Source organism: Leucoraja erinacea, chromosome 7, assembly GCF_028641065.1.
Source record: "Leucoraja erinacea ecotype New England chromosome 7, Leri_hhj_1, whole genome shotgun sequence".
Lineage (NCBI taxonomy): Eukaryota > Metazoa > Chordata > Chondrichthyes > Rajiformes > Rajidae > Leucoraja > Leucoraja erinaceus.
The window spans coordinates 39,092,503-39,112,304 of NC_073383.1; the positions used below are offsets into that span (position 1 = coordinate 39,092,503).

The window sequence follows — 19,802 nt, forward strand, 5'->3', positions numbered from 1 at the left end:
CAAATTGATGTCAGGTCAATTGTTAATTTTAAATCTGAGAGTAACATTGGTGATAATGAAGGGCATTAATGGATATGGGAAAAAGGCAGGCATTTCAAATTGGGTCACAGACTAGCTATTATCTAAATGAATGGCAGAACAGGCCTGTGGCCTTGCTGAATTGGCCATTTATGTCTTTGCATTCCTCCAGTTCTCTGCTCTTTCTTGTGACAACAGCATGGTGCACTGAGCTTAAACTTAAACCTGTTGATTAGTGAGGAGGTCCATGCTGTGAGCAATCTTTTTGTAAGAATGTATGAGATACGAGTAGAAATATGCCCTTCGTCCATTCATTAAGACTATTGCACATTTTCTACCTAAACTGAAATATCTTTCCCACGTCCTCTACATCCCTTGATTTCCATATAGAATCCAAATATTTGTTGTTTTGTACCTGGCATATACTCAACATGACAATTCTCTGGACAAAGGCATTTCCCCACCATACTTCATAGTGGGGAAAACTCTTTATTCTGATATTATAGGTTCCAGTCCAAAACTCCTTGGCCAGTTTCTACCCTTCTAAGCACTGCAAGAAAGTTGTCTGTTTTAATGAGATCATCCTTCAAATGTACATCTAGACTACTCAGTCTTTGCATCATCTCAGAAACTGCAGAGTGAATCTTTACACAATTCCCTGTGGAGCATGTATTGGTAAACAGACTAAAATTGTATAAAGTGCAACAGTTGCAACACATTCCCATGTAACTGGAACAATATGTTACTTATGTCCTCTAGTTCCTTTCTAATAATGCCCAACATTTAATTTGCCTTCCTAATTATCTGCCATATCTGCAAATTAACTTTCTGTGATGCATGTACAAGACTGATATTTTCCTGTCTTTTCTATTTCTCCGGTAAAGGTGATACCTTTGAATTATAGGATAATCTTAATCTGGGAAAAAAGCAATTGCTAAATTTGAACTCTATCCCTGATGAGTAAACACCAACGTCAAGTCTTTGTGCACCAGAAACATTTGTATTTCCTATTTGTCATTCAGGTAAAATTACTGAAGAGGTTTCCCAACAATATTCCCACTTGAACATTGTTGGGATGGTAGGATCAATTGATAATGACTTCTGTGGAACAGACATGACTATTGGTACAGACTCTGCCCTTCACAGGATCATGGAGGTGATTGATGCCATAACCACCACGGCACAGAGGTATGTCTTCTTTTGAACACGTTCAGTGGCAAGGGTTTGGGGATAGTTGTATGCTACACAATCTGCCTGATGTTACTGCAGTTATTTTGGGCAACAGGCTCCACTGAAGAAAAGGGAAATCATGAATCTCCATAAACTGACATGGTTTGAGCCAGGTGATAACCAGAGGTTTGTGTTGGAAGATGCCAAATAACTTTAGACACACTGCTTCTGGTGCTTTCACCAATGACTCTCCTCTAACTATGGTGTTCATGTTTCCTTGCTGGAACCCACCAATATTTAGAGCACGTGTGTACCTCAAAAAAAATAAATCCTGATCCTAGTTGACTCGGAGTGTTATACAGCACAAAGACAGCTCTTTGGCCCAACTGATGTATGCTGACCAAGTTGCATATTTGCCCTCTCTCTCTCTGTTTTCTCTCTTCCTTTCCCCTTCCCTCTATGGATGTGTCTGCCTGTCTCTCAATGCCTCTTCCCTTCTTTATTCCTCTTTCCCTTTCCTCCTTGCATTTGAATTGAAATAAGTTGAATTTCAATTGTAGCTTTTGCAATCTCAGCACATCTGTTAACAATAGTTAAATATTTTTTTATCACAGATGTAAGATAGGACAAGTAACAATTCAGCCGAGTCTCACCAATAAATACTGATAATGACTAATGTTACTGAAGTTGGTTAAGCTTCAATATTGGGGAGTTCGCTGGGGAGAACTTGCCTGCTGTTCTTCCAAATACCTCTGGGACATCTTTTTGAATCTCCAACCATCTGAACATTCCATCTGAAAGGTGGTACCTCAGAAAGTGCAGTACATACTCAATTCTGCGCCAAAATATCAGACAGGATTTTGTGCATTCAATCTCTGGCATGCTACATTGTGACTAGGACCCACACCCTACCTCTGTGCCAGGATGTCAAAGTATCTGAGTCGGGCTTTGAGCACAGATCAGTAGAATTAGTGTATAATACTTTGTATCCCACTATTTAATTTCTATACATCACAGATAGCAATCCATCTCTGTTAAGTTCAAGCACAGCACATTCAAAGTTAATTGTCACTAATAATAGAACATTGTTGGTGTAGCCAATCGATGACAGTGAAGGGAGCTTCTATAAATTAGCTGGTTGAAATTAATTGGGGACATATTTGTAAACACTGAGAATTTAATAATCCTATACTCAATTTGTTGCTTAGAAGTTGTGTACCTGGAAATTGGATTGTGTAACATTGGGAAAGGAAAACACATGATAACAATTTTGATTCTACTCGGAATAACTCACGTTGGTGACAATTTTGATATAAAACCACACCAATGGCAAAATTGGGTCCGACATTTAAGAATGACGTTCACAGCAGCTCGGTTCACTTTCCCAGCATCAAATGCACACTTAATGATGTCACTATTTATGCAATCTCTGCACCTATGACAAAATAAATTAGACTCCACTCATAGGAACAATCTCTCTTAGATTGCGCTGGGATTTACCAGCAGTGCTGTCTTTGCACTGGTACATATAGTCATTGACTGCACTCCTGCCAATAGCACTTCCTTGTAGGCCCTGACTTCTTCATCAACAAAAAGGGCTTTCACTTCCTATTGTGCAGCTGATAGTGGATCATGAGGATTTCCTCAAGAAGAATGCCGTGTTTTTAGGAAACATGTGATTCCCTCCTCTTGTTGGAGTCTGCACTGCTGGTTGTTTTCAGCAGCCATCACTGCCCAGATCGATGGATCCCAGGAGTCCAGTGCTGCTCATTGAGGCTGCTTACACCACTGTACCCTCCAAACATACCAGACAGATTTCCTCAATGTGAAACTCAATAGCTGCATCAATTAGAGGGGCGTCTTGCACTAAGCACCCAGCAGTGTGGAGACTCATCGTAGGGCATGTTATCCTGCACAATCATGCAAACATAATGCAGATGAAGAACAGCAAGGAGAACCAGAATGAAGAGCATGGGGTAGCCCTTGAAGGAATGCAGGACCAAAAGGTCTAGAAGGAAGAAGCTGCTTGCCAGTGAGTTGTCTCCAGTCATCACCTGGGCCATGAACATGCCATTTGGCTCTTTAAGCCTTCGCTGCCATTTAATACCATGCCTCCCAGCTGAATGGAGGAGGTCAACGATGGGTTGCACAATGGGTTATGAGGAATTCCATTACAGAGACACTTCTCCCACAGAGCCTGAAAAATCTTGATCCTCAATTTAGGTTAATGCGTACTAGTGACATAGTACAGCAGTGATTGTGCACAATAATTCCTCTCATCCTGCTTTGCAGATTCATCTACGCTGAATATGTTACATGACCCAGTTACTTAAATGGATTGCTAGTACTCAGGGTTTCTTGATGAACGGCACCTCGCTTCAAAAATTAATATTTCTACTTTGTAGTTACCAACAGTGGTCCAGAGCTTCAACACTGTAGCTTGCTGTTCAATGTTGTGGGTGTGAGGCTGCGAACATCATCACTGATTATATTTATATTTAAGAAGAAGATAGATGTTGAGATGCAAAAGATATCAAAGGCTTTGGGGAGAAATCAGGAATATGGTATTGAGATACCAGATCAGGCATAAGGGGACATTAAATGGACGAGAAGGCTTAAAGAGCTGAATGGCCTGTTCCTGGTACAATTGTATTTTTCTATGGATTCTGGAGGATGTGCAGAAAGATAACACGAATGAGAGAAATAAAGTTTCTTGGACTGAAGAGTGAATATCAAGAGTTGGGAATTAATAAATATAATTACAATTATTTTTAAAACTTTTAATACATTCTTCTTAATGAAGGAAATCCTCAGAATTGGGCAGTTCTGTATCAATGAAGATGAAAATTTCTTCCTGTTTCTCGAAAATCTGCTATTAAAATATAATAGGCAAATAAAGCAAGGGTTACGGGAAGGAATTTGAAGATTTCATTGAGGCCTCTGTGATATAATGGAAATATAAATGATCAATTTTTGGACTTGAATCATCATATTTTCATTTGCATCTGCCTAAATGAATGGTCAGTTATACTAATCACTCTGTCTAAGAATGCCAGGCAGTGATGCATTGCTGCTTTCATGTTGGGGAAAACACAAACAGAATATAATTGTTTTGAGTTTGGCAGTGCGAAATCAAACCCTGGAATCCTCTAAGGACTCTAGAATGTACAGGTCTTTCTGAGTCCTCACAAGAGGAAATATGTTTTTTTATATATCTAGTACAATTGCGCCTTAATCTTCCAGTCTCCGAGCAATGTTCTCCCTGTGTTTTTGAAAAATCATTCACAATAATTAGCTACATTGTCATAGATAAAAAAACACAATGTAGCAGGAACAAATCCTTGACTGCAATGACTGGCACATGCAAGATACCAGTCCCCTTAATAATCATCACCCTTACATTCCAGGTAAAATGGGTCACTCTGTATTTATGACTTGGTTGTCCCCAAGAATTACTTGCTGAAGATAGCTCAGGAAGTCAAAGTCAATTTTATTCGTCACATACACCCAAAGGTGCAGTGAAATGAATTTCCCAGCAGCGATACACTTAATAAGAACACACAATACACAATAAGATTTAACACAAACATCCACCACAGCATTCTTCACTGTGGTGGAAGGCACAAAGTTCAGCCAGTCCTCCTTCCTTGTTCACCCGCGGTCGGGGCCATGAACCCTCCTTAGCCGCCGCTACAGATGGCCGGGTGCACAGGCCCTCTCGTCGAGATGATCTAAACTCCGACGTCGGGACGGTCAAACACACTCGGAGTGTTTTGCTTGGAGTGCCCGAATCGGCACTTTCTTATCAGAGACCGCGGCTTCAGGATGTTATAGGCCATAGGCTGGCGGTCGGAGCTCTTCTCCGGCGATCCCCGGCAAAGGATCCCAGGCTCCGGATGGTAAGTCCACGCCCCGCCCGCGGCTGCAAGCTCCGTAGACTGCGGCATCAGGATGTTATCGGCTGGCGGTCAGAGCTCTTATCCGGCGATCCCCGACAGGGGATCCCAGACTCCGCGATGGAAAGTCCACGCCACGCCTGCGGTTGGAAGCTCCGCAGACCACGGCTTCAGGATGTCGTCGTCCACGGGCCTGCGATCGGATCACTCGTCTCTGGCAACCCCCGGCAAGGGTTTGCCCACTCCGCGATGAAAAAAGTCCACGCTGCGCCTACTGCTGATGCTCCGAGCCCAACTCCAGGAAAGGGGGCTCCAATCCAAGCTGTTAGGCCGCGAGGGGGGAGGCTGAGAAGCGACATGGAAAAAGTCGCCTCTCCATCGAGGGTGACTGAAGAACGGTTTCCCCCTTTCCCCCCACCACCCCCAGCGAGAAACACCCAAAATAAACACTTAGACAAACCAAAAGAAAAAGACACGCTGCTAGCAGGGCATCCAACGCGCAGCACCCCCACCGACCCCAAATACAGGATTGAAAGAATTCTTAGAACCTTAGTGAAACACATTATTGAAGGACTGCTATGCATAAGCAAGACCCAATGGGGACAGCAATTTGTTTGCTCCAAATTATGTATCTATGTAACAACTTTGCAGTTGCTTTTACTAATAATCAAACTTTCTTGAAACACTTCCACATTGTGATTTGAACTTAAATTCTCTTTATTGGTAAGGCCTCAATTGACTTAGTATTGTGCCATTGCGACAGCGTGTTGCATTCATTCCCACCATAGCCATTTATGTGGTTGAGCTACATTGCTAATAATGTGCTGAAATGTGTTTATTTGACATGCATTAACTGACCCATGACTGGGCGATAGAAAGGATTTTACTCTTGGCTCTTGCACCTGAGAGGCAGGATTCAAACTGGTACATGAACTTTGTCTTGCAGTAATAAAGTTATTTTCACTCCACAGTCACCAACGGACCTTTGTGCTTGAAGTCATGGGCAGGCATTGTGGGTAGGTGGCAATTTATTTTTTTATTTCAATACTTAATCTAAAAGTCAATAATTCAAGAATATTATTTGAAGTCGTCAAGTTTTCAGCACAATGTCGTAAAGTAATTAAGAGCTCATGAAATCCTTTGGAAGTATTGCCACGATAGTAATAGAGGAAATGGGTTGGTCACTGTTAGGTGTGACATAATTAAGATATGTGATGTCTTGCACAATGGTACACATGCGCAGGAGAGACTCAAGGTGGCGTCCTGGAATAAAAAAGCTTGTTCATTTACTCCCGTGTTCGAGTATTAATTAAAGCCATTCCAAGCAACAAATACACAACAATTGGCGACGAGGATAAAAGAACAGAAAAGGACGGTCAAGAAAAAGAAAAAAAGTTAAAAAAGAGGTTGTATTTGGAGACAAAGTGGAACGGCACCAAGCAAAAAGATTTGGCGCCAAATGGTTTTGAATTGGAAGCTAGAAGCCTACCAGCAGGACAGTGACAGTGTCAACTTACCTGGAATGTTTTCCAGGGCTGTGCAGCCCACAGCCAGGCCCAAGCAGCCGGCGCCGACTTCGGGTGAGTTCCAGGGCTGTGAAGCTCACGGCCAGGCCCAGTAGCCGCCACCGACGTCGGGTGAGGGCTTAGTACCGTGTAGCCCACGGACAGGTCCAGCGACGACAGCCGAGTCTTCAGCCCGGCTGGGAGCAGAGTCAGCCCGGTCGAGAGATGGCCGCGAGTGGAGTCAGCCCGGACGTGAGAGAAAGTCAGGCCGAGAAGCGGGTCTGGCCTCGAGAAAAGAGGATCTGGCCGCGCGACAGAAGCGGACCGGCCGAGTGAGAAAGCGGACAAGCCGAGAGAGAAAACCCGCCCCGCGAGAGAAGCGGTGATACAGCACTTCGCCAGCCCCAGCCGGCAGACACAGTCCCGGCGGGCGGAGCAGCGGGGGCCAGCAGCAGCTAGGCCAGGCCGCGGAGCTGGCAATGAGCAGAGTAAAGGGGGTCAGCAGAGCGAGGCCGCGCCGTGGAGCCAACAGGCAGGCAAGTCGGCGGAGCAGTGGGCCAGCGGCAGCAACGGCAGGGACAGTAGCAACAGTGACTGGGGACAGCCCGAGAGTCGCGGAGGCACCGGAGTCCATAGACAAACAAGCTGGACCGGTGAATTCCTTCACAGTAAAAGCTGGACTGTTTGGATGTAATGCATCAGGAATATGGTTTAAAATGTTCTAGTTGGCTATTAACATGAAATGTTGGTTTATTAGTATAAATCTATTATTATAAGAATTAGTAATAGTCAGTGGGCTGGATAATTTCTTAGAATGTAAAAGGATTAAGTCCAGGGCAGAAAACACAGTGAGAGAACAGAATACAGTGCACCTGAATAGCAACAGGGTAGCATGGCTTTTCAAATTGTAGGAAATTTGCCCCAGTTAGATTCTGGGTGTAATTTTGAGAAATGGAACGAAGTCTTGAAGGCTTGTTTCATTTCCAATGATATCACTGCAGAGGAGAAGAAGAAAGCATGGTTCATATTAGGCTTAGGAAGAGAGGGTTATCGCACCTTACGTACGTTGCTGTGGCCAGCAAAGCCCACGGATAAAACATACGAGGATTGGAAGGAGGCATTAATGGCTCATTACTCGCCAAAACCTCAAAGGGTATCCAGAGGCAAGAAGCCTGAATTAAAGAGGGCAGGGAGTCCCTCAAAGGACAAACGTCAAGTGCAAAGGGATAAAAGTCACGTGCAATGGGGGGAAAAAGTCAAATGCAAAAGGACATTGCCATCCAGAGGGCAACCAAACTATTCAAGCTGCATACAGGGGTATGAAGGTACGGAGAGATATCCGGAACAAACAGAAGGCAGCAACGGTAATACAAGCAGCATTTAGAATGCACAGAGTATACCGTCCATACAGGGCAATGAGATTGGCAGCTATAATATTACAAACCCATTATAGGGCACACCTTCAAATGGAAAGTAATCGCAAAACTTACATGAAGGTACGCAGCAGCGTTGTACTGCTTCAGGCTGTCTACCTGAAATGGTTGTTCGAAAGCAATTGTGGTGCATGCACAAATCTGCCAAGGTCATACAGACTTATTGTCAGATGCATAAACAGCGTCAGTATTTCAAGGAACTACGCTGGTCTGCCATTGTGGTACAGCAACGACACAGAGCTTGCCAGATAAGAGATGTCCACGTGAGACATTATAATAATTTGAGAAAAGCAGTGGTTTGTATTCAAGCCTACTACCACGGGATTAAAGCCAGAGAATTGGTTGAGAAAATAAATGCAGTACGCCATATTAAGTCATTCTTAATGATGTGCATTACAAGAAAACATGTCTTGAGGCGGCTGTAGTCACTCGGCAAGCTTCAGTCCGTGGGTACCGATCAAGTGGACGCTACAGAGCTATGTGACAAGCAATCCAGAGATGGTACAAAGCATGCAAAATAGGGCATTCCCAGTTTGTGCAATATTAGTCAATGAGGTATGCAACTATTACCATTCAGGCTGCCTACAAGGGTATGGTGGTAAGGCAGTTGGTTAAGCAAAAGAAGGCTACTGTAAAAGTTCAGTCAGTTCTCCGTATGAGTTGGTATAGGAAAGACTTCCTCAAACGGAAATATACATTAGTTGTAGTGCAGTTTCACTACCTTGCTTATGAAGCAAGAAAACTACACAGAGTGCAAAACAAAGCCGCTGTTGTATTGCAAAGACAATATAGATCCTACTTGATGAATAACCAGAAATGTGACTTAAGAAGACAAATAGATGAACACCAGAAAAGCTTTAAACGATACAAAGAACGGTTAAATAAATGTGTGACAATGAGTAAAAAGCTGCTAATAGAAAAGTCTGATGAAGAACCCTTGTCGGTCGAGACAAAGGTATGCAGGACCGATTGTGATTAGGACACTTGACTACAGTCCAGCATGGAGCCTCCTTCATTGAGCAATGGACAGATGGTTATGCATTGCAGAATCTCATTAAAGAACAAGAACAACAACAAAAACGCAGTGCCAGGAAATTGAGCGACAGGGGAAGCTGCTAGAAAACGAAAACCTGCAGCCATGTGTCAGATCCCACCTACAAATAAAGAACAGAAAACAAAGCAAATATATGAAGCAGAAAATGAAACGTTAACTTTAGCAGAATACCAGGAACAGGAAGAAATCTTTAAACCAAGATTGGAAAATTTAAAAAGGGAAGAGGCAGAGATACAGGCAGAGCTAGAGTGATTAGAAAGAGTTCGCAATTTACACACAAGGGAACTGAAAATGATAACACATAAAGCAAGGGGTAATGTATTTGGTTTAAGGAAGACGGGTTGAATGAAAAAATTATAAGTGTAGAGTTTAGATATGATTATTACAATGATGAGGGTGTATTGTAAGATGCCTGTAAGAATACAATTTTGTAACAGTGTAATGATCAATTATATTTTAGGTAAAGAGCATATACCGTGGTTTAGATGATTATTACAGCTATGAGGATGTATTGTAAGATGACTTTAATAATACAATTTTGCAACAGTGTATTCATCAATTATGTTAGGTAAAGAGCATAATCCATGAAGGTGAAATTGAGTTAAAAGGGGAGGAGTGCTGTGTATGTAATAGAAATGGGGTTACCTGCCTCCAAGTTAAAGGGGGGGGAGTGAGGTGTATGTAACAGAAATGATGTTACCTGCCTCCAAGTTAAAGATATGTGATGTCTTGCGCTATGGTACGCATGTGCAGGAGAGACTCAAGGTGGCGTCCTTGAATAAAGAAGCTTGTTAGTTTACTCCCGTATCCGAGTATTAATTAAAGCCGTTCCAAGCAACAAATACACAACAGCCACTTTACACATAGTAAGGCACACGATGCAGAAAAAAATTAGATCCAGAAGAAAGTAAAAATCTTCATTCCAGCACCACAGGGAGTAGTTACAGTGAACACTAAATACATTTAAGCAATGGTTAGTCAAATGAATGGGGTCAAGGAAAAAGCGTTCGTCACTTAGCTCTGGCTGATCAATTTCTAATCTTGCGATGTGGACTCGATAAGAAGTCAAATGAATGTGAAAGAAAGAATTCCAAGGTAGTTCTGATGGGCTAAGAAGTTGCCAGTGGGCTTCATGACTTGTTTCACTGCTATAACGTAATTAATTGTCTTCTCCTGACCAAAGATTCTGATTGTTGACCCTAACTCCTATCCCCCAGTTTGTTATACACAAATTACAAGAGACTCATCATGGGTTGACATGTTGTCTGATCTTTGTTCTTATTTAAAGTTTGTAAAGAGTAACATTGGATATGCGTTCTCGATTAGTGAGTTGGGTAGATTAAATCTGCTTGTCCCAACCAAATTAAACCATTCTCTCAAGGTGTTGAAAATGTAGCCTTCATTATCACAACATACAAAATCCATAAAAGCATAATCTATTGTAAGGAGAATGCTTGATTAGCATGAAAGTATGCCGTTTAAGGCAAGTTGGGGAATGAAAATGATATTGATCATTTTGAGCAGAATGTCCTGTCATTGTGCTGCTTGCTTTTATATATGTGGTTGCATTATCAGCTAGAGTTTTTCATTTACTGTTTGCCACAATCTTTTTTTTAGATACCTTGCGCTGGTGTCTGCATTGGCTTCTGGTGCTGACTGGCTCTTCATCCCAGAGGCCCCTCCAGAGGATGGCTGGGAAGATTTTATGTGTCAGAGACTTGGAGAGGTATGCAACAGTTGGACATTTGATGACGGCGAGTTTCTTGCAATTTCTGCAAGTCTGAATTATGACCACCCTGTTTTTTAAGGGAGAAAATCCAATAATCCAACAACTTGATCAAGTGTCTGAATGTTGATTAGTTCTATTAGCCATGTCTGTCATCAAGAATATCATTGCTAAGGTTAGCATGTGTTGTTCGGTGTGAGTAGAAATACAGTGCACTGTTGAGGACACATTGGTAATTTGATAGACTGCTTTGGAATAATGTATACTGATGGTCATGACCCCTCCGTATTCTGACTACGTGAGAATGTTACCCACTAAGCCACGGGTGATACCTGCTAATTTGTAAGTCTGACTAACCAACTGAATGTGTTCTTTTTTCAGAGTCGCATTAGAGGCTCAAGACTGAACATCATCATCCTTGCAGAGGGAGCAATCGACCGGCATGGAAATCCCATCAGCTCCAACTATGTAAAAGATGTAGGTATGAGAGAATCGGAGGCAGTGAGAACATCATTGAAATGGTTTCATGAAATAGACTGTTCCCGGGAAATGTCCTTTTAATTATTGGACTTCTAAAAGAATGCAGATCCTAACTACTTGACACACAAGGCCAGTGAATTGTTTGTAGAATGAATATAATTCTTGGGGCAACAACCAAGCTATTTGAAGTTATCTTGGGGTAACAACCAAGTTATGTGGAGACTGGAGTCTAAATGATTAGGTTCCAGTTCATGGATGTTTAGCACGTGGATTCAGTTTGTAGTAATCTATGAGGATAACCTCTCTATTCCATGTTCTTGTATCCACCTTCCCTTCCTCTCCGAGTAATTTTTGTTTTTCTGTTTTGTATATTTTTTCCCAGCTTGTTTCCAAGCGCCTTGGATTTGACACACGGGTCACTGTCTTGGGGCATGTTCAGCGAGGAGGAACACCGTCTGCGTTCGATCGAATTCTGGTGAGTGAATGCAATTATTCTGAGTGTTATTGACCAGCAACACCTTCACCAGGCGACTTCCCCAAATGGCTCTTACGAACACTCTCAACATGTTAGTTGGGAAGCTACACGTTCTATTCCCTAACTGTGCAGTTGGATAAATGTTGTTATAGTACCGGCCTCAGCTATCTCATCTGGCACCTTGTTCCATATACCCACCTTGAGTGAAAAGGTTGCTCCTTAGCTTCCTATTAAATCTTTCACCTCTCACCTTAAACCTATGTCCTCTGATTTTGGGTTCCGAAGAAGAAAGTCTTAGCTTGCCCAATCTCTCCCTATAACTCATGCCTTTGAGTCCTGACAACATCCTTGTAAATTTTCCCTACACTCTTTCCAGTTTAATAATATGCTTCCAGTTGTGACCAAAACTGAATACAATACTTCAAATGTAGCCTCGCCAAAATCTTGCACAACAACAACAGAACATTCTAACTTCTATACTCAATACTCTTATTGATTAAGGCCAATGTATCAAGAGCCTTCTTTACCACCCTATCTGCCTGTGACGCCACTTTCAAGGAAATGTGTACCTGTATTCTTAGGTCCCTCTACTCTACCACACATCCCTAGACCCTACATCACTGTGGCGGTCTTGTCCTGGTTTGACTTCCCAAAATGTAAAACGTCGCAGTTATCTGCATTAAAAAATCCATTAGCCATTCGTCAGCCAACTTGCCCAGCTGATCAAGATTGGCTGTGATTTTTGATAACCATCTTGGACATTATTGCTATTGAGGGAGTGCAGCGTAGGTTCACCAGGTTAATTCCCGGGATGGCGGGACTGACGTATGATGAAAGAATGGGTCGACTGGGCTTGTATTCGCTGGAATTTAGAAAGATGAGCAGGGATCTTATAGAGACATATAAAATATAATAAAAATTAGACAGGGTAGATGCAGGAAAACATTTCCCGGTGTTAGGGGAGTCCAGAACCAGTGGTCACAGTTTAAGAATAAGGGGTAGGCCATTTAGGACTGAGATGAGGAAAAACATTTTCACCCAGAGAGTTGTGAATCTGTGGAATTCTCTGCCACAGAAGGCAGTGGCAGCCAATTCACTGGATGTCTTCAAGAGACAGTTAGATTTAGCTCTTTGGGCTAAGGGAATCGAGGGATGTGGGGTAAAAGCCGGAACGGGGTACTGATTTTGGATGATCAGCCATGATCATATTGAATGGCGGTGCTGGCTCGAAGGGCCGAATGGCCTGCTCTTACTCCTGCACCTATTTTCTATTTCTATCTACTCTTTCTATGTTACCACGTGCTTTAGTGCAGATGTCTCCAAACTCCAGGGGCCATATCCTGCCCGCCACGAGATTTTATCCGGCCCGCAGCAAGCTCTTAGCACGTTCCGTGCAGCGGGCTATTTAGCAGGTTCTGTGCTAGCAAGATAAAACAGCGCCCCACTTGCACCGCCCCTCCCGTCTTCAACCCAGGGGTGGGGAGACACCGTGCCGGGTACCTTCAGCCACTCCATCCCCCTCCCCCTCCCTTGGCTCCAAGGACACTCGCTCCCCCCAGCCCCACCCGACATCATTACCACCATGCTGGAGAAGACTGGGCCCGTGGTAGTTTTCATCAAAGATCATAGAGCGGAGCTTCTTTGGTTTACATTGAGACAGAGATAAAGAGTGAGAGAGAGAGACACACACAGAGAGAGACAGACAGACAGACAGAGATATTAAATTTATAATACTGACATTTCTTTATTTTTTCCTACGGCCTGCAAAAATGTGCTGAATATATAACGTGGCCCTCATACTGAAAGGTTTGGAGGTCCCTGCTTTAATGTCATCTGCGAACTTACTAATCGTGCCTTGTGCGTTGTTACAAGCATTCTCATTTAAGGTTCCTATTTATTGGTGATAACATATTTCATAGTTGGATAAAATATTTCTCTGATCTTGTTTTAAAGCAAATCAAAATGAAGTCAGGTAAATTCAGAAAAGGTCCCATATTTATTTCACTCATTACGACGGTGCAGTAAAACAGATCTAAATGTGCTTTGGTATATAGCTATGAAAATAACAAATGTGAAGTTATCTGACCAATAAGATATATTTATACTGTTTGGAGAAAAAAAAACAGTCTGGTGTGATTTTCCTTGGGAAGATGGAAATTCCCCTGTTGTACGTTTGTCGGAACAGTTATTTTCCAGGAGTATACCCAAAGGTACAGAAGGAGATCAGACAATTTCCCTTAAATGCCTCACTCTTGTTTGCTGATATTTGAATTGGTTAAAGCTGAGATGTAAGGTTGGCAGGTTTCATAAATATTAATGTTATAGTCATTGTATGCAATCAATTGCCCATTAATATGTTGCTACTAGTAGATGCCAAGGGTTTTTAGATAAACTTTAGGGCATTTTGTTTAGGAACCTATCAGCATTTCAGGGTACGTCTTTAACATTTCTACATCACAGCATAGAAATGAGCACAGAAATGGGTAATTCAGTCCAAATGGCTGTGATGGTTTTTGCATTCTATATGAAAATGCTCAAACCCCAGTTTATCTTATCCAGTCTGAATTGTTTCTCCCTCTAGTTAGATAGAGGGAGAAAGAGAGAGAGTTAGATAGAGCTCTAGGGGCTAGTGGAACCAAGGGATATGGGGAGAAGGCAGGCACGGGATATTGATTGGGGCGATCAGCCATGATCACAATGAATGACGGTGCTGGCCCTCCTGCACCTATTTTCCATGTTTCTTAGTTGTTTTCTCCTGCTGTCTGATGATATTTCTCCTTTCTCCATCCTCAGAGCAGCAAGATGGGCATGGAGGCTGTACTCACACTGCTGGATGCTTCGCCAGAGACCTCGTCTTGTGTCGTCAGCCTCAGTGGTAACCAGGCCTTGCGACTGCCGCTGATGGAGTGTGTGCAGCTGGTGGGTGCTTGATGCTTTCCCTGTTGAGATTTATTGCTGAAGGGACTACCCCAATGCCTGTCTCTTACTCCAAACTATGAGTTTGATGCTGTCCACTTCATTCCTTTGTGCTAGCGAGATGTAAGGAAATGGAAATCAGAGTACTCTAGAGAGTGAGCAATTTGAAACTTGGATAAAGCAGAGATATTTGAGAATTTATTGACAGGTTTCTTTTTCATATAACTGTAGAGCGAGAGTTTAACATTTTGCATCTAGTTGTTGGAAGAGGGTTGTGATATCTCCATAGGTATGGATTGCACATTGGATTGTTCAGTATTCCACTGTCTGTTCCTGATTGTGGCAGTCACATATTGCAATGGCTCTTAATTTCCAGCTATACAGCCAGCTGCCGCACCTGCCATGGTGTGTGTGTGTGTGTCCCTCTCTCTCTCCCTCCCTCTCTCTCTCTCCCTCCCTCCCTCTCTCTCCCCCCCTCTCTCAACCCCCCTCCTCCCTCACCCTCCTCTCCACCCTCACCCTCTCTCCCCTCTCTTGTACAAGGTGCATAGTAATAGCTTCCAGTTGGCTTTTCAAGCTTCATTGGAGTTCTAATTGCCACGGTCAAGTGCGTGGGTGCAAAGGCTTTCTCCTGATGAATGAGGAGGTATTTTTCTTTGTTCAATGGAGTTTAGAGAACTTGAACCATCCCAGTTTATGGCTGGAGAAATGGCATTTGCCAGCACAGGCACCCAGGATATGGGATTGGACAAGTGTTCCAGAGGTGCACCACTCTGCAGTATTAAGTGGTATAACAACAAGGTTGTTAAGACTGCATCTGGCCGATACCACTGCTCAGTATGTGGCTATTTTGTTCAGAAGCGCATCTATGGGGGCCTAACGGCATAATTTGTTAAGTGAGAGATCAATATGTACATCAAGCATCAATAACAATCTTCGCCTTTTCATAGTGACAGGTATCATTAGTAACCATAGATAAAAGCGATTGGTAGAATTAGCTCAAGCAGACTAAAATATATAGGCTTGCAAGACTCTGGAGGAGATGAGAGGTCTAGGCTCTTGTCTTCTAGTATGCCTTTTAATCTTGGAAGAGGAACTATACATGTTTGCCATTGTGATACTTGAGCTGATAGGGTTAAATTACGCATGGTTGATCGCATTGCCTTGATCCAAGAATGTTAACAAATTAACAATTAACTAATTAATATGTTGCAGATGATTAAAGGATCAATGTTTATAGAGACAATGTTTCCAAAAGGTTGTTTAAAGAGATTAGCTGTGTGAATGAGGGGGGAGAGCAGGAGGCAGAAAGGATTTGACTGAAGGCTCAGCTGTCAAAGCGGAGCATTGAAAAACTGGGATATGTAAGAGGTCAAAATAAGGGTAGTGTAGAGATTCCAGTTGGTTGTCGAGAATGCAAAGATAGTTGAAGATGAAGTTGTGGAGGAATTTGAATGTAAGGAAGGGAATTTTAACATCAAAATATGAATCCGAATGGTAATAACCAATCTTCCAAGATCTGACATTAGACCTATGCTCTGACAATTTGGCTGTGCTCTGTTGACCAATGTTTCTGAGCTAATGAAGGAAAAATCTGGGACATATGACAATCAAACACTCTTGACTCGTATAATTGCCTCCCATTCTCACTCATCAAGGGTGAGAGCAAGACTAGCCACAATGGCGCATTTCGTAGCTCACTTGCTGAAGCAAGTGCTGGTATTCATGGAACTGTACATATTTGGAAGAGATTGAGGAGAAAATGTATTTTTTCATCATTGAGCAAGTTGTTTGAACTTGTGCAGAGGCCAGAAACTCACTTTCCTCATTTTGCTTCATTTCTAGACCAAGGATGTTCAGAAATCAATGGATGAGCGGAGATTTGATGAAGCCATCACACTACGTGGAAGGTAAGGCCTTGTTTCTGTTCTCCCCCTCGATCTCGGTTGCAATCTCTCGGTTAAACTTCCATTTGTATCCCATCCATCATGGCCTCCAGATGTTGCAATCACTTTGTAAACAATTGAGTACTTTTTGAAGTGTATTCAGTGTTGTTCAGGGAGAATGTTGCAGCCAGTTTGTGCACAACAAGATCCAGTAAACTAATGTGGTGACCAGATGGTTTGCTTTATTGATATTGGTTGAGGAATAAATGTTCATTACATCAATGGGAATAAATACCCAGCACTTCAGAATAATTCTATAATTGGATAAGTAATATGAGAGAAGAGGGATCAATTAGGAATAAAGAAGGTGGGCTTTGCACAGAGACAATGGGCATGACTGGAATACAAAACAATATTACGTATCACTTTTTACCAAGGAAAAGGATGCTGCAAAAATCTCAGTAGAAGCAGAAGTAATAGAGAGAGGTCATGGAAAGGGTGAAGATTGATAAGGGTGTGGGTGTTAAAGTTAGCAAGCCTCTGGGTCTGGATACAATGCAATTGTTTAGGGATGTAAATTGAATGCTACAGAAGGGCTTGCTATAATTTTCTGGATCTTCCGAGATACTGAATAGTTGGCAGATGTCTGGATCAAGTAACCTCCAGTTTGGGGTTTGTTGACTTACTAGGTGACTGCAGATCAGCTGGTATTAGCTACTTTTAGAAGCAATAATCTGGTGAATCATTTTTTCACACTTGGAAAGATTTGAGTTGCTAAAGGCAAGCCAGTGTGAACTATTCAATGGCAAATTACATTTGCTAACCTGATTGGCGTTTCTGTCAATGTATTAGAGAAGGTTGATTAAAGGACTGCAGTAGGTGTCAAACGGGTGTTTTGGGGAAACATTTGGTTGACCTCTGTACAAAAGACTTCCGTAGAAGGGTTTCGACCCAAAACGTCACCCATTCCTTCTCTCCAGAGATGCTGCCTGTACCAATGAGTTACTCCAGCATTTTGTGAGCTGTCACATTGATGTGCTAGGAAAAGCATCTCACTGTTCAGTAATCTGCATTGTATAAAGGGTTTAGCTGCAGATACTTTCATTGTTTGCTGCTACTCTATCCTGTCAGTTGGGAACTGCATTGTCTTCCTTGAACAGCTCTGAGGCAGAGGTGGCCACTAGAAGCACAAGAATCCTTGTGTGATTAGAGGATTCGAGGATGTATGCACATACACTGGAGAACCCAGCATCTTCCCTCCCTCAATGGCAGCCGGCCCCAACGCTGCACAGTGACGGGAGGAGAGTTCTTTAAGCATTGGTTTACTTCCCAGGGGTCAACATGGCAAGCAAAGCCATGTTTTGGCACACAGTTTGGGCTTAAACATTGTAAATGACCCAGTCATGATCTAGTACGTTTCTTTTTATGTATTGCAGCTCAATTTCGTAAGTTTTAGTTTCAGTTCAGCATTAGCGTTAATGACAGCACATGTTTTGTAGACCAAGTAAGAGTGAAATCCAATTTGAAGACAGAGTTTTAAAAATTCACAGTTATTTACTCGGGGCCTTTTTTTTTAAAGGTTCTGAATAGAACTTCATTTTATGCAGCCACAAGAAAATGTAGTAAATGCTGTGTTTTTCAATTTAATGGAGATGCTTAAACTTGCATTAAATGCAGCATAAACAGTTAGGTCCAGTTTTCCATGCTTTCTTCGCAGTTGTACAATGAGCTTTCCAACTGTTCTCACATGATTTGCCTTTTTGGCACAGTTTATGGAGCAAACTTTTCTTGAATATTCTCCATTCAAATTAAAAAGGAAGTTCAAGCCCTGCCCTGTTAGTCTGTGATTTAGAATACAATCCAGGTGGAATCCAAACCCTGATTGAGCACTTTCTTATTCCTTTTGTTGCAGGAGCTTTGAGAATAACTGGAATATCTACAAGCTGCTGGCTCACCAGAAGCCTGCTATGACTAAGGTAAATTTGTGACCACAATGTGTCAAGTAAACAGCCAATTTGGACCTCTTGTATTAGAGCATCAGGAGAACCACAAACAAAGCCACGGTGTTTGTTGGCACTTGCATTGCACAGGATTCAGTCACCAGCAGCTAAGATGGCAAGTAATGTATGGGCCGTGGTTGGTTGCAGATAACATGTGGCCTCCTCCAACTGCAGAATGAAACCTTATAAGAGACTATATATACTATATATATATATATACGACAAACTGTGCGGAGGGGGTTGAATTGTTATTCAATAATTATACAGTGTTGCTGAATGCACATTTTTTGAGCTGCTTTCAGGTGAAAGTCCTCCTTTCATGTTCATAAGTGATAGGAGTAGAATTAGACCATCAAGTCTACTCCGCCATTCAATCGTGGCTGATCTATCTCACCCTCCTAAATCCATTCTCCGCAGGAGAATATTCCCCCATAACCCCTGACACAAGTCTGGCCTCTGCACCAGAGGAAGGATACGTTAACCTTGCAGGCAGTGAAGGTCAGGTTCACTGCAGTAACGCTGGGATAAAGGGTTCATGAGGATTGGGTGCATTGGTTAGACTCGTGCTCCATTGTAAGGAGATGATTATGAAATCGCCCAATTGAACTGCTTAAAAAGACTGTATTTAACAGTGTAAACTACACTACACAAAGTGCTGGAGTAACTATGGCAGGTCAGGCAGCATCTCTAGAGAACATGGATAGGTGGTGTGTCGGGTTGGGATCCTTCATCAGACTGATGATCGGTCTGAAGAAGGATCCCGACCTGAAACATCATCTCTCCACGTTCTCCAGAGATATTGCCTGACCCACTGAGTTGCTCCAGCACTTTTGTGTAAACCGGCATCTGTAGTTCTTTGTTTCTAGAGCAAACTATTTCCTATTGTAGGAGAATGTGACAATAGAGGGAATAACAAAATGGAAGGTTTGACCGAATGGAGAGACTTCCGGAAGCATTTTATTTTCTAACTGAACAGGCAATGGAACTGAACAACTGTCCCCAAAATTGTTTTGGAGGTCAATTAGATTAATTTTATTTTATTTCATCGGGATATTAAATATGGAACTATGGTGTAAAAGGAGTTGGATACAGATCAGCCAACTAATTGAATGGCAGAACATGCTTGAGAGGTTTATTAGCCTCTTGTGAGTATCATCTGGTTTTAAGCACAGGTCTCCTCTTCTGCTACATCCAGCATGTGGGCATAACACATGTGTAGCAGGGCTAATGTGGCTAATGTGGT

The 19,802-nt window shown here is 42.4% G+C and overlaps 1 protein-coding gene across 1 annotated transcript in view; it reads left to right on the forward strand.

Annotated features, from left to right (window-relative positions):
- LOC129698900 (ATP-dependent 6-phosphofructokinase, liver type-like) overlaps nt 1-19,802 on the forward strand; it is a 53,885-nt gene that overhangs the window by 18,668 nt on the left and 15,415 nt on the right. The window contains exons 5-12 of the mRNA XM_055638317.1: nt 1,041-1,206; nt 6,056-6,100; nt 10,694-10,802; nt 11,184-11,279; nt 11,665-11,757; nt 14,551-14,676; nt 16,519-16,583; nt 18,472-18,535. Of these exons, the coding sequence (XP_055494292.1) occupies nt 1,041-1,206; nt 6,056-6,100; nt 10,694-10,802; nt 11,184-11,279; nt 11,665-11,757; nt 14,551-14,676; nt 16,519-16,583; nt 18,472-18,535 (764 nt within the window). The remainder of the gene's footprint in view (nt 1-1,040; nt 1,207-6,055; nt 6,101-10,693; nt 10,803-11,183; nt 11,280-11,664; nt 11,758-14,550; nt 14,677-16,518; nt 16,584-18,471; nt 18,536-19,802) is intronic.